At 43.1% G+C, this 19,637-nt stretch overlaps 1 protein-coding gene across 1 annotated transcript in view; it reads left to right on the forward strand.

The window, feature by feature from the left end:
* TMEM132D (transmembrane protein 132D) overlaps nucleotides 1–19,637 on the forward strand; it is a gene marked incomplete at both ends in the record, with an annotated part of 640,829 nt that overhangs the window by 437,132 nt on the left and 184,060 nt on the right. Inside the window, one exon of the mRNA XM_082668394.1 lies at nucleotides 5,681–5,864. Within this exon, the coding sequence (XP_082524520.1) occupies nucleotides 5,681–5,864 (184 nt within the window). The remainder of the gene's footprint in view (nucleotides 1–5,680; nucleotides 5,865–19,637) is intronic.

Below are 19,637 nucleotides of genomic sequence, written 5' to 3' on the forward strand. Positions count from 1 at the left end.
ATTTCACTCTCTTCTTCCCCCACCCACCCCAGGAGCTTACCTGCGACACTCACACTCGCGGTGGAAGCCAGTTGCCCACGTGGGTGGTGGCAGAACGCGGTCTGATCGTTGGTGTGCTCTTGTAAGGACCTACCATGATATGCTGGTTTTCTAAACTGGAGAAAAATACAGGTAGCTTCAAGACGCATTGACTTGCATCTCAAACACTTAGCTCTTAACTCTTCCAGTGCTAGCAGGTCTGTGTCTGCTTGGTTTCTCATCTCTCCAAATGAATGGTAGGCTTCCGTATCTAAAGCTCTCGTTTGCCCATCTCTGCTTTGATTTATCGACACATCATGGAACTTAAAGAGTTGTCAGAAGACCATGAAGACATGCTCATCTCAAAGCATCTTGTTACAGAAATGTCCCAGCTTTGCTTGTGCAGAATTCGCTCAAAGCATCCAGTTTGGGGTCTTGAAGAAGCCCTATGTAACGTCCTGACCTGTGTTTCTACTGGGGGGTGAGAAGTTGCTTTAATGATCCTCATCGCTAATAAGCACGCCTGTCCTCGCACTGGAAAAGGAGGTGGGGGGCTTGGAACCCAGGATCAGGAGTGTGGGCGTCCTGTGACCAGATCACCTGGCTCCTGCATGCAGTAGCTGGGTGACCCTGGACAAATACTTTCCCCTTCTTGAGCCTAGGTTTCTAGTCTACAAACTGTGAGTAGATAACAGTTATTTATTGGAATACGTTGAGGGTTGCACGACGTAAGACATAAAAAGCCCTTAAAACAGTGCTTATTACATTAAAAGTACTCAATGAAGGTTAGTTGTTCCAGCACTCAGGAAGGAGAAGCATGACCATCCCAAAGCAAGGCTTTTCTTCTTCTTTGAAATGTGCCCTTTTGCGGCCTTGGGATGCACTGAGGTGGTCCTGCAAAGCCTCATGTTCAGTTTCCTTTCTTAGAATTGGGAGCCGTGGCCCTGGAGGATGTGGCCATTGCCTGTGTCTGAGCTGACCCAGTGTCTTGTTTCCTGGAAGGGCATTTTAGTTTCCTTAAATTTGGGGAGGCCTCAGGCCAGGTCACCAACCGTGTGTCTTTATGCAAAGGGAGCCCTTCCTAGTGAAAAAACCTTAGATTTTTATTAAAGTATAGTTGATTTACAATATTGTGTTAGTTTCAGGCGTACAGCATAGTGTTTCAGTATTTTTGTAGATTATATTCCATTGTAGGTTATTACAAGATAATGTGCGTAATTCCCTGTGCTATTCAGTAAGTCCTTGTTGCTTATCTAAAAGGCTTAGATTTTGAACCCAGTGTACCAAGGGGCCCACGTAGGGGAACGTTATTGGAAAATGAGAAGAGTTCCTCAAATCGAGATGTTATTCATCTTCTCTGTCAAAGAGAATAAACTACAAAAAGATCCCTCCACACCCACACATGTGGAACCAGTCAGTAGGGATCTGAGGTGCCCAGGAGAGCCTGCGTTCCTTCCTTTGCTTCCACTTCTGTTGTCTTCCATACAAAGGACGGCTGCAAGCAGGACAGGGCAGGAAGGTGGCTTCTTAGCTTACCTGTGCTGGTAGCACCTACACCGGTGGGAGAAACTAAACCTACAGGCAGCTCCGTGCCCACAGTGTTCTGAGGCCTATATATATCCAGCCCTGAGCCTCTCCGTGGGTGACTGCACTGTTCTCCAAGCAAACCCTGCCCACACTCGACAGCAGTACCGCCTTCCAGATGGAGCTCACACATCGAGCGTTGCCCATCCGTGTTGCTATTTGACTCGCCCATGGCGGGTGGACAGCAGGGAGGTAGGGAGGGTGGGGCTGGGTGTAGGGCCACCAGAAGTGGCATCTGAATGCTTTATGCTAATCCAGCCCCTCTGCCCCCCTCGGCTGGAACTCTGTTCTTGTCCCTCCTCACCTTCATACTCAGGGACATCGGAAACCCTGAATGTTTCTTCTTCTTGGTTCATCTGTGTCTTCACGATTTACTGACCGTATTTCCCAAATCCACTCTCTTAGGACATTCTATTTCTAATACCAGTATACACAAAATACGTCCAAAGCATGGATATCCACATAATTAAACCTTTATAAACCTCGAACGCAGTTGTTCATGATCCTGGTTGCATAATAGAATCACCTGGATAAAAGAACAGACAGAAAGATGGAAGGAAGGAAGGGAGGGAGGGAAGAGTGAGAGAGGGAGAAGGAGGAGAAGAAGTAGAAAGAGAAAGAAAGAAAGAAAGGGAAAGAAAGAAGGAAAGAAAAGGAAAAAAAAGGGAGAGAGAGAAAGAAAGAAAGAAAGAAAGAAAAAGGGAAAGAAGGAAAGAAAAAGAAAAAAAGGGAGAGAGAAAGAGAGGGAGAATGAAAGAAAGAAAGAAAAAGAAAGGGAGAGAGAAAGAAAGAAGAAAGAATGAAGGAAGGAAGGAAAGAGGGAAAGAAGGAAAGAAAGAAAGAAAGGAAAATGGAAGGGAAGAAAGAAAAGAAAAGCAGAGAAGAGAAAAAAGAAAAGAAGAGAAAATAAAACAAAACTGGTGCCTGACGCCACTCAGGAGCAGTCAGAAATCTGAGTGGTGCCTGTGGCCACTGGTTTATTTGTAACATTCCCCCAGGCAGTTTTTTGTTTGTTTGGTTTTTGTTTTTTTTGACGTGTGGCATGCGGGATCTGAGTTCCCTGGCCAGGGATCAAACCGTGCCCCTTGCAGTGGAAGTGGGGAGCCTTAAACACTGGACCACCAGGAAAGCTCCCCCTGCCCAGGCCACGCTAGTGCCTAGGTAAAGCGGAGAACCACCGCATATGCAGCCACGTTATATAAAATTCTACTTAATTCTACTGTTTATCTCCTGTAACACAGCAGATGCCAGGCATTATCCTCTGTGCTAGCCACACAGGCTAAGCATGGCTACTCTTTTCAGGATGCTTCAGGCTAAAACACACACTCCAACTGCAAAGGTACAGCCCTTAGCTTTCCAGTTAAACATGAAGACGTGGTAAACATTGCCAAATATGCAAGCGTTCTGGAAGCTCTCGAGTGCTAAATATTTACAAAAAGTTATTAAAATTCAAATTTCCACTGACTCGACAAGACACACATGATGAGCTATTCCAAAGCTAGATCACCATATGCAGAATTTACAGAGGAAATTGTCAGGAACCTGGTGCACACCCTCCTGCATCAGAAATATTGAGAAGCTCGTGCAAGCTAAGGAGTCATTCAAGGAAAGCTACCATTTCAGGATACACAACCTTCCTAAAGTTTGCTGTGGTCTCCAGGTGAAGAATTCCCAACTTAGGGTGTTTTCATCAGCGCGTCAGATAGAGGAAAGTTAGCTCAAAAGAAACTGTTTCCTTTACGTCTTGGCCAGACAAGGGATCTAAGAGAAAAGAGAAAATCAAACTTGATAGGACAACCATGCAAGGTTACTGAAGGAATAAAATTAGAGGAAGTAAATAGAGCACTTTAAAAATTATTGCAGAGCTTCCCTGGTGGCGCAGTGGTTGAGAGTCTGCCTGCCGATGCAGGGGACGCGGGTTCGTGCCCTGGTCCGGGAAGATCCCACATGCCGCGGAGCGGCTGGGCCCGTGAGCCATGGCCGCTGAGCCTGCGCGTCCGGAGCCTGTGCTCCGCAGCAGGAGAGGCCACAGTGGTGAGAGGCCCGCGTACCGCAAAAAAATAAAAAATAAAAAAATTAAAATTAAAATTATTACTGATGTTGTCCTAGGTGGGTCTTGCGGAATGGGAAGAATTTGACAGCTTGCGGGCTGTAGAGAGCAGGCTCAGTAGTTGTGGAGCACGGGCTTATTAGTTGCTCCGCGGCATGTGGGATCTTCCTGGACCAGGGCTCGAACCCGTGTCCCCTGCATTGGGAGGCGGATTCTTAACAACTGTAGCTACTCCTGTTCTGTGTGAGAGATCAGTGCTCGTGCAGGAATTTAACCTCTGTGGCGGGGACGGTCTCTTTAGGCAGCACTTCTGATCTTCCTTCTCTGTTTCTTGCCCTCCTCCTCCTCTTGTTTCCTTCCTCCCTCCCTCTCTCCTCTTATCCTAGTCACCCCTGATACCCCAGTATCCCACCTCATCCCTTACTTTAAGAAGGAGGCTCCCCGAAATCACCACCATTTATCTCTGAGCTTCTTATTGATACATTTGCGTGGGTTTGATAAATAAGTCTCAATAGCTTGGTCATATGTATATAAAAGGCCAAACCTTGTCCTCCTAAATGTCAGACTCAGTGGTCATTTTGCAATTATGTGAAATTCAAACCTCTGGAGAAGGATCTGATAGGTGGAAGTGGCTTTGGTCACGAAGGGTTAAAAAGTGTCTCTCCTTGCTGCCTCCCAGGTGAATTCTCACCTGTATTTCTTCACTTCTTCCCTCAGGGAGTGTCTGGTACCACCTCTGCCTTTTTTTTTTTTAACCTGTCACTTAGAAGAGCACACATTTTCTAAAAGCAGACTATGAAAAAGAAGAAGGGGTAGCCAGTAAATTAAACTAACCAGAATAGCTGCAAAAATCATCCCGATACTCTTACTTGGGTTCATTTCTGGATACGTGTTTCTAGAAAACCCAGACTGTCTAAAAACTAATCATTGTCAGAATGACTCCTGTATCCAGGTAACATCTGGCTACTGCTCCTTGTTCATCCGTGTGGGTCCTGTGGTCCCATTCTCCTGTTCACGCCTCAGCTCTGATTCTCTGCAATTCTCTCTCGCCCCCACTGGGTAACAAAGCCACATCACCCTCAAAGTCCTTTAAAATTCTGTGCACCCAACTTGAATGGACCGTGGCTTTGGAAAATCCGATATAGGCAGCAAAGAGATTTCTGGGAGTGAGGGAAAGAATCCTATCCTCCATCCTCCTAGAAGGAGCACAGGGAAGAAAGCATTTAGGAAATTGAATCAGCATTTCCCGTAATTATCCACAAACACCTGTCCTGGGGACTCTGAGAGGCTCACAGAAAACAGGGCTTGGGAAGTTTGAGTGAGGGTGTCTAAGGCCAGACCAAGGCTGTGAATCTTGTTAAAGGTTGTTTGTTCTTTTGGGGATCGAATTTCTTTTTTTTCTTTCTTTCTTTTTTTATGGAAGTATAGTTGACTTACAATGTTGGGTTAGTTTCAGGTGTATGGCAAAGGGATTCATATATATTCTTTTTCAGATTATTTTCCGTGATAGGTTATTACAAGATATTGAATATAGTTCTCCGTGCTAAAAAGTTAAGTCCATGTTGCTTATCTATCTTATACATAGTAGTGTGTATCTTTTAATCCCAACCTCCTAATTTATTCCTCCATTCCCATCCCTGCTTTCCCCTTTGGTAACCATAAGTTTGTTTTCTATGTCTGTGGGTCTATTTCTGTAAACAAGTTCATTTGTATCATTTTTTTAGATTCCACATATAAGTGGTATCATATGACATTTGTCTTTCTCTGGCTTACTTCACTTGGTATGATCATCTCTAGGTCCATCCATGTTGCTGCAAATGGCATTATTTCACTCTATTTTATGGCTGAGTAGTATTCCATTGTATAAATGTCCCACATCTTCTTGATCCATTCATCTGTCAGTGGACGCTGGGGATCACGTTTCTGACAAGCTCTTTGCAGGGGTGATGTGGACACACATTGAAATAGTCCATTGCCTGCCAAGGGTTCCCACCCCAGTCCTCAAAGTTGTTCTCTCCTTCTCTCCAGTGTGGAGGGCGCCTCCTATGAAGTCATGCAGATCGACGTAGAAATCCAAGAGGCCAGTGACCCGCCAACCACACAGCTTGTTACGTGGCAGGTTGAATACCCAGGAGACATCACATCTGACTTGGGCGTCTCCAAGATCTACGTGAGCCAGAAGGACCTGATTGGCGTCATCCCACTGGCCATGGTAAGAATGTCCCTGCTCTGGGTTGTTAATACAGACCTCAGGGAAAGGCAAGGTACCACACCGTGACCCAGACACAGCGGGGACACATCAGTGAGCTCAGAACCAGGGTGGGGGGAAACTCAATGATGAAGTTACTGCAAATCGCCGATTCTGTAAAAATGTTTTTCTAAATAGTATCTTCAGAATATTCTTTAGAAAGTAATCAAAATCCAGGAATTAGATTTGGGTCTTCCATTACATGAAAAGTATTAATGATTTAATCGAGATGTTTGTATGATACATTGGAGACTGTTCAAGGATCTCAAACACATACACCTGCAGAGACCAGACAGATCAAGTATCTGAGTGAAATGTGGCAGGCGACTTGCCAAACACCTACCCGGTGAAAAGGCCCTGCCGTGTTTGCCATGCAGGAAAACCAGGCCGGATTCTGAACTCTTAATATCTACTGACTTCTCAAGAGAAGCCGTTAATATAGTTTTAATGCGAAACAGCAATTTGTCCCTGTTAGAACTAATTTTTTTTTTAATCAAGCCCATCTAAGAAAGAGTTAACTATAATTCATTCACAGGCCACCTATGTATAACTCGTCACCTGCCTCTAAACGGTTTAGGACTAGGTCTGTCCACGTGTTTCCTACGATTTGTGGAACAGAGATGGGCTTTCCTCCTTGAAAGGACCCGCCCCCTGGTTGCTGTGCAACGGAATACATTGCCTGTGGGAAGACTAATCACCCAGGTTCACCTAAACAAAGCACACTAACGCCCTCTCTAGCCCCGCCTTTCCCCGGGGCCTCTCTGCAAAGGAATAACACATTTTCTTAATGGGAATTTTCCCAGTTCAAATGCCTTGGGATTGTGACTCTGAGGACGGTGATTTGAGCTTTCTCCTGTTACAAAAGTACTTTTACTGTCGGAAGTGAGGGATGGGTTGACCTATCCGTTGACAGCCTGCTGTCTCCCCCTCACCATCTATTAGGAACTATTGACAAGTGTTATCATGTGGTTGTGAAAGGACGTCAGGAATCAGTCTTGCAATACAAGGTGACGCGGACAGTTGCCTAGGGACAATAAGTTAGTTATTATACTGTTCATTAGGAAACGCAAAGTTGTTGAGGTCCTTCAGTTGATCAGGGCTCTTATTAACGATTTCTTTTATTTTAAAGGCACCGAGGCTCCCCTGGTACATTATTTCATGTGTTCATGTGTGACAGCAGCAGTCCTTCGTTTAGGCTATTCGTGGTTCTATGACTGGGGATGGCGAGACCATTTGTCTCAAATAAGTAGTTATTTGAATTTGCTCCCTTTCAGCACCTTTGGTCTGATGAGCTTTTAGTGGTATGCTGAGCGGCTTCCATTGCTTGGCTCTGCACCGGGTGGTGTGCTCGGTTCCCTTGCTCAGCGTTTCTCCCGCCTGGACTGTCCACCTGTTCCAAACCCCCTTGTTCTTCACCACTCACAGGAATCCCCACGCTCTTTCTCTGTCCGCCGCTGGTCTCTGAAACCGTTCTCACCTTACATCAACCTTTCTGGCTATGATACGTGTAATCACAGAAGTGTGTGTAATGGCAGAGCTAGAAAGAATCTCAGCTAAGACCTAGCTGACCATTTTATCAGTTAGGAATTGCATTTGGCCGAGAACAAGCCCTAACCATAACCCTTACCGTAACCCTAACGAACCCCACTCACTCCACTCTACCCAGGCCAATAGTGGCTTTAATACAAGTAGGTTTCTTCTTTCATGTAAAAGAACTCCTAAGGTTGGTGGTCTAGGGCTGGTATGGTTCCCCATGCTATCTGAGATTCAGGCTCCATCTTTATTTCTGCTTCAGCAGTCAAGGGTATAGATTCCATCCTCATGGTTACCTCATGGTCCAAAATAGCTGCTGGAGTGCCAGCCAACATATCCATATTCTGCTTACCAGAAAAAGTAAGAATGCAAATCACACTGGATCAGTTCCTTTTCCCTTGCAAGAAGTCTTCACAAGAATCCAACATAATATTTCTGGGTATATCCAGTTAGCCAGAACTTGGTCACATGGACGTACTTAGTTGGAAGGAAGGCTTGTAAATTGACTTTTTAGCATGACACATCGCTCAGGCTTTGTTATTACAAGGGAACAATAGGAGATTAGATATTCTGAGGCAATGAGCAGTATTTGAAACAATCCTCCTCCATTTCCACATGAGGAAACTGAGGCTCAGAGAGGCCCTTCATCCCGGCACCTGAGTGTTTTCCATTCTGTATTCATCTTTTTGGGCCTCCTGGGAAGCAAAATAAGACACCTATATCTTGGTCTGCTCTTACTAGCTATGCAACGATGCTTAATTTCACTGTGGCTCAGTTTCCTCATCTGTAAAGTGGGGAGAGATGATACTTACTCATAAGGTTGATGTAAGCATAAAATGATAATTCAAGAGGGCTTGGAAGAGTACCGAGTACAGTCAAACATACAGTAAATGTTTGCTTTTATTATGATCACTTAGTTACAGAATGCAAAGGATAAATAATTCCTTGGCAATTATGTTGTAAATTCTTTCGGGAAGGGAATGATCCTAAGATAAGAAGAGTGCTAGGAACTGTGTAGATGCTCACTGATTTTTTTATACAATTTTAAAAGGTTACTTTTCATTTACAGTTATGACAAAGTATTGGCTATATCCCAGTGTTGTACAGCACATCCTTGAGCCTGTCTTACACCCAATATTTTGTACCTCCCGCCCCCTCCCCTATATTGCCTGCCCCCCACCTCTCCCTACTGGCAAACACTAGGTTGTTCTCTATATCTGTGAGTCTGCTTCTTTTTTGTTATATTCACTAGTTTGTTGTATTTTTTAGATTCCACATATAAGTGATTTCATACAGTATTTGTCTTTCTCTGTCCGACTTATTTCATGTAGCATAATGCCCTCCACATCCATCCATGTTGCTGCAAATGGCAAAATTTTGTTCTTTTTTATGTCTGAGTCATATTCCATTGTGTATATGTACCGCATCTTCTTTATCTGCTCATCTGTGGATGAACACTTAGGTTGTTTCTGTGTCTTTGCTATTGTAAATAATGGTGCTAGGAACATTGGGGGATGCTCACTGATTCTTGAACTGAAATGAACGAATTGCATTAAAACATGTTTGGTCTGGGCTTCCCTGGTGGCTCAGTGGTTGAGAATCCGCCTGCCGATGCAGGGGACGCGCGCGGGTTCGTGCCCCGGTCCGGGAAGATCCTACATGCTGTGGAGCAGCTGGGCCCGTGAGCCATGGCCGCTGAGCCTGCATGTCCGGAACCTGTGCTCCGCAATGGGAGAGGCCACAACAGTGAGAGGCCTGCGTACCACAAAAAAAAAAAAAAAACATGTTTGGTCTGATGAGTTTTTACTAATACTATCTGAGCATCTTCCTCTGGAACTAAGAGTAAAGTCTTCAGAGTACTGACCCCCAGTCTTTTGTATTTGGAGTGCTGAGTCCCTTTTCCAGAGAAAGCTGCTTCAATTCACCTTTGACTTGACTGGTGAAAGGACTTTTGCCATTTTTAGGGGGGTTACCTTCCATAAACAGACCTTTTGCCATTTTATTTCATCTTTACTTTGTTTTTGTTCGTTATGCATTCACTGAGAGATTTTGAAAGGCATCTGATATCATTGCATCTATTTATCTACACATCTGTGTTACACATTCTTGAAATTTTAGAGAGGCAGAGGGAAGGCCAGCTCACCTGGACCACGATAAGTCCATGAGGAGAGAATACTTTGAGTTGAGCTCAGGGTCCCACAGGGGCTTGTAAGCTAGAATGAGGCGAATCTTTAAATGTGATGGGAAGCCACTGGAAGGTTTCCAGCACAGCAGCCACTGAACTGATGTATCTTTTTAGAAGAGCACTACGTAGAGAGCAGATTTGGGAGGGCACCCCTGTGTCCACAGCAGCACTATTCACAACAGCCAAGACATGGGAGCAACCTAAATGTCCATGGACAGAGGAATGGATAAAGAAGATGTGGTACAGATACACAGTGGAATATTACTCGGCCATAAAAAAGGATGGAATAATGCCATTTGCAGCAACATGGATGCAACTAGAGATGATCATACTAAGTGAAGTCAGTCGGACAGAGAAAGACAAATACCATATGTGGAATCTAAAATAGGACACAAGTGAACATATCTACGAAACAGAAACAGACTTACAGACATAGAGAACAGACTTGTGGTTGCCAAGGGGGAGGGGGCGTTGGGGGGATGGATTGGGAGTTTGGGATGAGCAGATGCAAACTATTATGTATAGAATGGATAAGCAACAAGGTCCTACTGTAGAGCACAGGGAACTATATTCAATATCCTGTGATAAACCTTCATGGAAAAGAATATTTTTAAAAAGTATGTATGTGTATATATATATATATATATATATATATATATATATATAAAAACTGAGTCACTTTGCGGTACCGCAGAAATTAACACAACGTTGTAAATCAACTAGACTTCGATTTAAAAAAATACAGTGTGGGGAGGGTGGGAGGGAGGGAGACGCAACAGGGAAGACATATGGGAACATATGTTTATGTATGACTGATTCACTTTGTTATAAAGCAGAAACTAACACACCATTGTAAAGCAATTATACCCCAATAAAGATGTTAAAAAAAAAAAAATACAGTGTGGAGCAAAAGAAGCAGGGGTGGCGGAAGCTGTGTGGTTGTATTTACATGAAGATCAAAAATCAGGCAAAACTAAACCATAAAGCTAAGGGTAGTGGCTACCTTTAGGAGAGAGAATTCATGGAGATGTACAGTTATGATCTGTGCATTTTTCAATGTATTATGTTAAACTTGTTTAAAATATATTAAAAATTATTGGCACTGGCAAAAAAAATTCTAGTTTTAGACCCAACCCCAAAGTTCTGTATATCTCCATGATACCAACACACAAACTTGAAATGTTTAAAGGATTTTCTATTATAAAATATCCTATGATTTACCTTTTTGCCCTCTAATCTTTGCACACATCTCTGATTAATTTCCTGAGATAAACCTTTAGAAATACATTTGAATCAAAGGATGGGAATCAAAGGATTTGCAATACTATAGTATTTTTTTGATAACGGTCACCAAACTGCCTTCCGTAAAGTTTAACCAATTTACTCTTCCACCTGCTGTGTATAATGATACCCATTTCCTTGTAACTTCACTAACACAGAATATTAAAATCATAAAGTAGACCATTTGTTAAGCAAAACTTAGTGTGGCTTTTGTTGGCCCTGTTTTGTTTAATTTTAAACATTTCCTTATTAAACATTTGATCTGAGCCAACTTTCTTTTCCTATTGGAAATTCAGCTTCTTATTTTGTCATTAAAAGAAGTATTTTTTTCATTGCTGTTTAAAAACACAAAACATTAAATTTACCATCTCGATCCCTTTTAACTGTTAATTTAACAGTTGCTGTTAAATTTAATTTAACTGTTGCAATTTAACAGCAATTTAACTGTTGCTGTTAAATATTTTCACCTTGTTGTGCAACAGATCTCCAGGATGTTTTCATCTGGCAAAACCCTGAAACTCTACATTCACTCAACGCTAGTTCCCATCCCCCTACTCCCAGCCCTTGGAAGCCACCTTCTATTTTCAGTTTCCATGTATTAGTGATACCAGCCTTTTGATCGACATACTGCAAATATTCCTCCCAATTTCCCGTTTGCCTTCTGATGTCGCAGATCGTATATATAATAGCATGCAGACGTTTGAGGGGGAAGTATTTGTTTAGTTTTGCTGTAGTCAAATCTACTGATCTTTTCCATAATGGACATCCTTCCTCTCCCCCAGTTATAACCAAGAAGAAAAAAACGTGCCTGTTTTGTGTGTTCTCGTAAAACCTCCAAATATTAAAATACCCGCACACAGCATATTTGAAAAAGTAGAACTATAATCTTCAGAAAAGAATGCTAAAAGTAAACGCAGTTGTGACTCCTTGTACTCTTTTTAAGGATTTGAGATCAACTCGGGAGTGAGCACATGACCCACTATTCTTTGTAGGATGTATAATTCCATCTCCAGGAAAGCTTTGAGATGAGACGCAGTTAAGCCTTTCCATTCAAAGCTCATTTTCCAAAAGACGTTTATTTCTTCCTCGATATTTTGCATACTTTTTCCTGATGTCTATGGCCTTAAAACATTTTCTTTTTTTTTTTTTAAATCCGTTCATGTATTTCTAGGACTTTATCACATTAGTCTTTTTTTCTGTTCAGGAAATGATGCCTTACTATGTCGTGGGTCAATCTTTGTTTTTTGTTGTTTTTTTTTTTTGTCCTTTGGGAGAAAATTCTGAGGAAAAGGTCATTAAGTGAGTACCACCATTAATCTAATTAGTGCATATCTGTAGCTGCGTGTCAGTGTCAGATTCTGGAGAGCAATGTTTGCATTTCTTAGAAGAGTTGAAACACATCCTTTTGGGGTGGCAGGGGGTGCCCAGTTTCTCAAGCTTTTCATTATTATTCTCTCCCATCTGCCTCCTGAGTTTCCACTAAAATAAGTGTTTTGAGCTTCCGCCAGGATTCAGACATAATGATACTGATATTCATCACTTTGAATGCCATACCGGCTAGTGGAACATCCTTTCAAACATATTAACATGTGCTCTTTCTTTTAAAATAAAACAAACATTATTTTCATTCCTGTTGGGCAGTGGCTGTTCAGGTACCGTAACTGTGGTAGCTGTTCTAAGTGTGGGATGGATGTGTGACTCAGCTCTCCTCTGGCTTGTAAGGACACACCCTTTTACCGTGTTGGGTTTCTGATGAGTTTCTCATTTCGCTGTGTCTCAGCCTTGACCACTGAATTTTAGTGATTAGACTTGAGTTGTGACCTCAGATGAAATGTAATCAGGAGATACAGTCTGGACAGACAGGTCATCCTTGAAAAAAATCAAAGGAGGACTCTCACCCTAAAGTGACCTGGTGGTGGCAGCCTTTCATGGTGTCTACATAAGATGCTATAAGAGTACAGGTGTGTCTCCCAGACCCAGGCCTGCAGCTGCTTGGAGAAGACCAACAGAGCTTTTTAAGCAAGATCAAAGAGTCATACGTGCTCTTGTGAGGTGAAATTTGATATATTGCAAGCCTTTCCTCAAATGTGACACTCATGGGAGCACAGATACAACTCAGAATTCTCTGTATAGCCCGCCACCCATGCCACCTCCTCCAGGGGGTCCTCCTGGATCCTTAGAGCCAGACATGATTCTTGTTGGCTCTCCTGCTCTGTCTACCGCATGGTTTCCTTGCTCACATCGAGGACAGTAGTCAAGTTGGGGAATTCAAACACTCTTGAGTTCTTTTTGCCCGTTGAGATCACACCATTGGAAGTCGAAATGGACCCAAGATGCTTGGGGAGACCTAAACTCAGGATGTCCATTTGACCTTCCAGGTCCTTCCTTATGTCACCTTATTGTTGGAACCCCACCTAAACCCTTCTGATCTCCAAGTCCCACTTCCAAAGTAGAAGCAGCTAGACTCCGGTGCACCACTCCTGACTTTCCATTTATTTCCAGTTCAAATGCCTTCTTCTCATGAGCTTGCATTAAGGGCCTCTGTAACCCAGACAATGGCAGGTAGGAGCCATGCAGTTAAGACTTCACCAGACCCTTCACTTACTTGATTGAGTCTTGAGTTCTTTCTTCTATAATTCTTGAGATTCCAAGAAAGTAATCATCAAATAACGTCTTCCCTTCTCATCTTATCTGCATCTTCTTAAATCTTGCTGATCAGGGCATGTCCTCGTAAATCTAGGATTCAGTAGAAATCCTATTTCTGTAAACCTCACAGACAAAACTCACCCACGTGTTCATAACCATATAATTTACTATTGTAAAGCTTCTGATGAAATAAATGCATTTTCCATAAGCTTTCCTGAATTGAATACATTTCTCTTGTTAGATAAAATGAACTGCCTTTTCATCCACTGCGCCCTCCCCTAATCGTTAGAACCCTCAGGACTTAATCTTCTGGCTCATCCACCTTCCCTGAATTATCTCCTGCCAACTCTGTGACTGTTATCAAACTATGTCCCCTTCCCGTTTGTACACCTGGCAGAAGGCATGGCACAACTCGTAGTAGAAGCCCAGAGAACAGTCTTACCACCCACTGGAATACATATGGGTCTGTGGAATAGGGTCACACTGGCTGCTTCATCCCCCATCACTTGTGAACTTAGCACAGGTCGTTGGCCGTGACAGTCACCTTCTGAGATCAGAACTTGAGAAAAGGCTCCCAAATTATGGAGGGAAACTGTCTTTTCTGGCTCCAATAATGGAGTTTCTTTTGTAATTTTTGGCATGAAAGCAGACTCTTGGCTCCTTTTTATTCGACTTTTCGTGATACCCTTTTCCTGTGTCAGCCTGTTAATTAATATGCCAGATACCCTCTGTTGTTTTCCTCAAGACTTTTTGAAAATTCAGTCACACTGAACAGCACAGCACTGCTTTCATTTTTACACTTTCTCAACCAAGTGCAAATTAAGATGCTGCAACAGGCTTTGAGAAAAATCTCTGCCCCAAGACGCACTCTTGCTTTGTGTTTCTGTTGAGTCACCGTGACCCCCCTAAACTGCATCAGTAATAATGACACCAGGTACCTACTGTTTATTATGTACCAGGTATGGCTCTAGGTACCTCCTGCTAGGGGTTACCTCATTCAGTTCTAACAGAGACCCATTGATACTGGTACTCCTCTCATCCCCATGTCACAGATGGATGAAAGCACACCGTGTTTGAAGAATGGCCCCGAGTGATTCAGCTGAGAAGCTGAGCTGGAAGTAGATTCTAGACTGACGAGCTCCAGAGTCTGTGCTCGCACCCCGTGCACTGCAGCGCGAAAACAAAGTTAGGTGAAAACAGAGTTAAGGCTGTTGATCAGTTCAGTGTGCAAAAAGATCTTTGGAAAATGCGAATGCAAGAAAGCACTCTCCTACAAACATGAAATTGAGAAGTCTTACTGAAATAGGAAAAGTCTTCTGAAAATGAATTGTTGATTACGAATAAAGCCACAGCCTTTTCTTTTCTGCCCACTCGGCTGCCTTTGGTGCTCCCTAATGAGCTGCCCTCTCCAGAGGCGATTTATAATGAGACAGCGGCAGCTGCACCTCAGGGCTTTTAAAGGTACATGGTACAAACAAAACAAATCAGGAGGTTTACTGCTATTGTTGTCTGTTGGGTGGTCATTACAGCCCCAGAGACTGGACAACCAACTGCTCTCAGTGAACAAATGCTCATAACGTAACTCATTTTGTAGACACTACAGAAAGGCAGTCGGTTCACAAAACATTCGCTGAGTTCCCTCCACGTGCCGGACATTGACCTTTGTGTGGAGGGGATAACAGAGCTCGTATCCCGCTCAGGGGAGGTGGCTGGTAAATAAGTAAAAATGTACCACATGATCCAGCAATCCCACTCCTGGGCATAGATCCAGAGAAAACTCTAATTTGAAAAGACACATGCACCCCTATGTGCATAGCAGCACTGTTCACAACAGCCAAGACATGGAAGCAACCTAAACGTCCATCGACAGAGGGATGGATAAGGAAGATGTGGCACGTATATACAATGGAATACTACTCAGCCATAAAAAGAATGAAATAATGCCATTTGCAGCAACATGGATGGACCTAGAGATGATCATACTAAGTGAAATAAGTCAGACAGAGAAAGACAAATATCACTTATAGAATAGAAATAGAATAGAAATAGAACTGAAATAGAATCAAATATCACTGATATGTGGAATCTAAAAAAATGACGCAAATGAGCTTATTTACAAAACTGAAATAGACTCACAGACATAGAAAGCAAACTTATGGTTACCAAAGGGGAAAGGGAGGGGGATAAATTAGGGGTTTGGGATTAACAGATACACGCTACTACATATAAAACAGATAAACAACAAGCACCTACTGTGCAGCACAGGGAACTCTATTCCATATCTTGTAATAACCTATAATGGAAAAGAATATATATATGTGTATAATGGAATCATGTTGCTGCACACCTGAAACTAACACAACTTTGTAAATCAAGTATAGTTTAATTTTTAAAAAATAAGTAAAAAATAATTGAGCAGAGATGGATTCAGAACTGACTTATGCTTGGAAGAAGACAGAACAGGATGTTGAGAAGAAGGGGGACGGGCTGGGCGAGCTCTTTGAGACGGAGTCATCTCTGCAGAGGTGGCATTTGAGCTGCGAAGAAGGATCCAGCTTGGGGAGATCCAAGAAGAGCTGGCTTTGCAGACAGAAGGAGAAGTGGATGCCAAAGCAGGGCCAGCTCGGTGTACCTTAGAATGGAGAACGTCCAGTGCAGCTGGGGAATAGTGAGATGGGGAGATGAGGTCAGAGCCGGCAGCCACTGGATTAGGTACCTAATCAGCCATGGTGTGTGCAGTAGGATTCTGATTTACTGTGTTTAAATCTCATCTGATTCATGATCTATTTTTAAAATGTCACACTGAACACTAAGGGAAGAACCAATTGGGGCGGGGGCAACAATGGAAATGGAAAGACCGTATTGGAGGCTACTTGAATGGTCCAAGTGGAAAGAGATGAGAACTCGGGCTAAGATGATGGTGATATTGAAGACAAATGGAAGGTCTCGGGATGTCCTTTCTAAGTATAGCCGTCAGAACCTGCTTATAGACAAGGAGCGTGTTTGCACGGGAGAGCTGAAAGAGCCTAGACTAGACGGTACAGTCCAGTAGGACTCTCTGAGGTGATGCAAGTGCTCTAAAATCTGAGCCTTCCAATATGGCGGCCATTGCCACGTGGGGTTATTGAGCTCTGGAGGGGTGGCTGATATCTCGGAGGAACTGAATTTTTATGTAATCGAATTAATTAAAATTTATATAGCCATATGAGCTGGCGGCTATCAGGTTGGTCGGTACAGTGCTAAGGTTTTGGCTTGGGAAGCTGAGAGGGCTGTCATGCTATTTTCCGAGGTGGTGGTCTGCACGTTCGCCACGTGCTCTGTGGACCCGCACTCCCTCTTCTGCACCCTGAGCTATGCCCCTGGAGTCTTTCCTGTATGGATTGCCTCCAGCGGGCTGCTTTATCCACTGGATTCTGGTTGGGTCCAGTCAGTGGAGGGCAATGGAAGATCAGATATTGGGTGAAGAGAAAGGTTGGGTTTTGCGTCCCCTACCTCCTTCCCTGATGGGCCACAGTCTCTCAATGGCTGTGTTGCTCCGCCGATGGCATCAGCTCCTGTCAATCAACATTCTGAATAAGGGACAGGTCAATACAAGTTGTGGGGTGTGTGTTGCAACGACAAGCATCTGTGTCCATGTGCACCGATCGTTGTGTTATTCACACTTCTACAATTAGGTGGTAGTGTCTGATGCACTATTATGTCTTACTGTATAGTTCCTGCCCCCAAATGCATGCGTGGAGATACATATTATTTTATTACAAACGATTCCCTTTTATTTCTCCTTTTATAATTCAGTTAAGACATTATATTGATTTTTTGAAGCATGTGTGCTGGTAGATTATATTCACTATGGTTCTTATTTGGGGATAATAATAAATAAAATACTTCATTTGTTATATAAAAGGAGCAATAGCTCAAATAGGGCTGAAAACAATGGCATTGGCACGTGTTTTCCGTGAGGGCACGGGTAGTAAATATTTTCAGGTTTGCAGGCCATACGGTCTGTGTTACAGCAAGGCAGCCCCACTCTTGTAGCTCAGAAGCAGCCATAACACAGAAGCACATGGGTGTGGCTGAGTTCCAGCAGAACTATTTCTGGGTGCTGAAATTTGAATTTTATGTAATGTACATGTGTCACCAAAAAAAGTATGCTTCTCTTGATTTTTTTCCAAATGTAAAAACTATTTTTTTCTCCCAAATATAAAAACTACTCTTAGCTGCAGGCTGTACAAAAACTACAGCTCGCAGACCATAATTTGCCCATCCCTGGTCTAATGTAGACATAGCCTCTTCTTATCTTTGTCTCAGTTTCTCCTTCTGGAGGTTGAGAACATCCCTCCCGTGGGGTCCAGTCATGCTGTAAAGCTTGACCTCCTTGCCTGAAGACTTCCCTAAAACTAGAAACAAATTTAAAAGGTAACATTAGCATGAGAAACGTGTATTTTCTGCAGTAAAGAGGGATGCATTTCCCATCGTATTGCACTCTGTGGAGAGTTTCCACAAGATTCAGGCTAGCCAGAGCAGAGAGTCTGAGCCTTGATCAACATCTCAGCTTTGACAACTCAGCCCCACGCTTGTTAATTCCCCTCTTGACCAAACCCTTCTTGACACTTACAGTCAAATGAATGTCTCACATCTTTTCAGAGTCCTGGGAGGTCCCCCACCCTCAGGACGTTTATTCTTCTTAAATCTGCCTCAGTATCCCTCGTGCTGTTTGGTTAACATCATCATCTTCCTCTTTGGTGATATCCACTGGATGATATAAAAATTTGTTGGCGGTACACCTTCCATTAACCTTTCAATTAACCTCATTATCAAAGAGTTGAAGGTGGTACAGGAAGGAGAGAGGTGGTAACGGATTTATGAGCGTGCTTGCCACCGAATCTCAGAGCCGACAATTCCTTGCCTCTTGAATTATTTCTCAAAGCCTGGCTGTCTCCAAGACCTCTGAAATCTTGGTAGCAATTACCAGAAGGTGAAAACACCGCTCAGAAAATGGGATTGCGTGGACGATCCACAGGCTTTTCAGCCAACTTCCAAGCCACTGTTGTCTCTCCTCTCTGTGAAATTTATCTTTCTCACAAGAGAGACCACCTAAACCCAACTCAAAATTTTGGGAGATCTCAGGATCCACGTAATTTTGAGAGAACATCCAGTTCCACCTGGCTTATATGTCAGGGTCAGAGTTTGGCATTACATAGCATGTGGTCAAGGTCATGGTCCGTAAAATCCAGCTTCATCAGAAAAGCCTTCCCTGACCACCCTGTCTAATGAGCATGTTCAATCACTCTGACCCCCTCATCTTCATTTTCTTTCTCGTCATGGTATTTCTTGATACCTAACATACCATAGATGGATTTTGTTTTGAGTTTGTTTGTTTGTTTTGTTTTGATTTTGATTTGAGTCTGCTTCCCGGAAATTCTCTCATCCGTATTCTCATCCAGGGACCAGATTCATCCTCAGGCTGATTCCCTCTTGGTAGCAAAATGCTGAAGACTATACAGATTGCACATCTTCATTTCTCCAAACCCAGGGGGAAGAGAAATGGTTCCGCAAAGAACTATCTGTGGCTGTAATGGGAGAGGAAAGAACTGGATGCTGGAAGGGGCACAAATGGGTTCCACTGTGCCTCTTTATGTTGCCCAGTAGAGGTGACCTTTCATAGATTTTGCAGATTTGCTCTGCAAAGAAGCCTGCAAACCCATTAGACAAGACTGAGAATTCAGATTTCTGGCCACATAGCTTCTACAAAACCTGGTGACTCCAGTATCCAAAAGTATTGTCAGGACATGAGTGAAGCATTTGTTGTCTTTTTAGTAAGAACTCAAGACTTTAAAATGCAGATGCAGTTCTATTTGTAGTTTTCTAAGGAACCTCCATACTGTTCTCCATAGTGGCTGTATCAATTTACATTCCCACCAGCAGCGCAAGAGGGTTCCCTTTTCTCCACACCCTCTCTAGCATTTTGTTTGTAGATTTTTTGATGTTGGCCATTCTGAATGGTGTGAGGTAATACCTCATTGTAGTTTTGATTTGCATTTCTCTAATGATTAATGATGCTGAGCATCCTTTCATGTGTCTGTTGGCCATCT

The sequence above is a fragment of the Grampus griseus genome (genome assembly GCF_964374135.1).
Source record: "Grampus griseus genome assembly, chromosome: 12".
Taxonomy (NCBI): domain Eukaryota; kingdom Metazoa; phylum Chordata; class Mammalia; order Artiodactyla; family Delphinidae; genus Grampus; species Grampus griseus.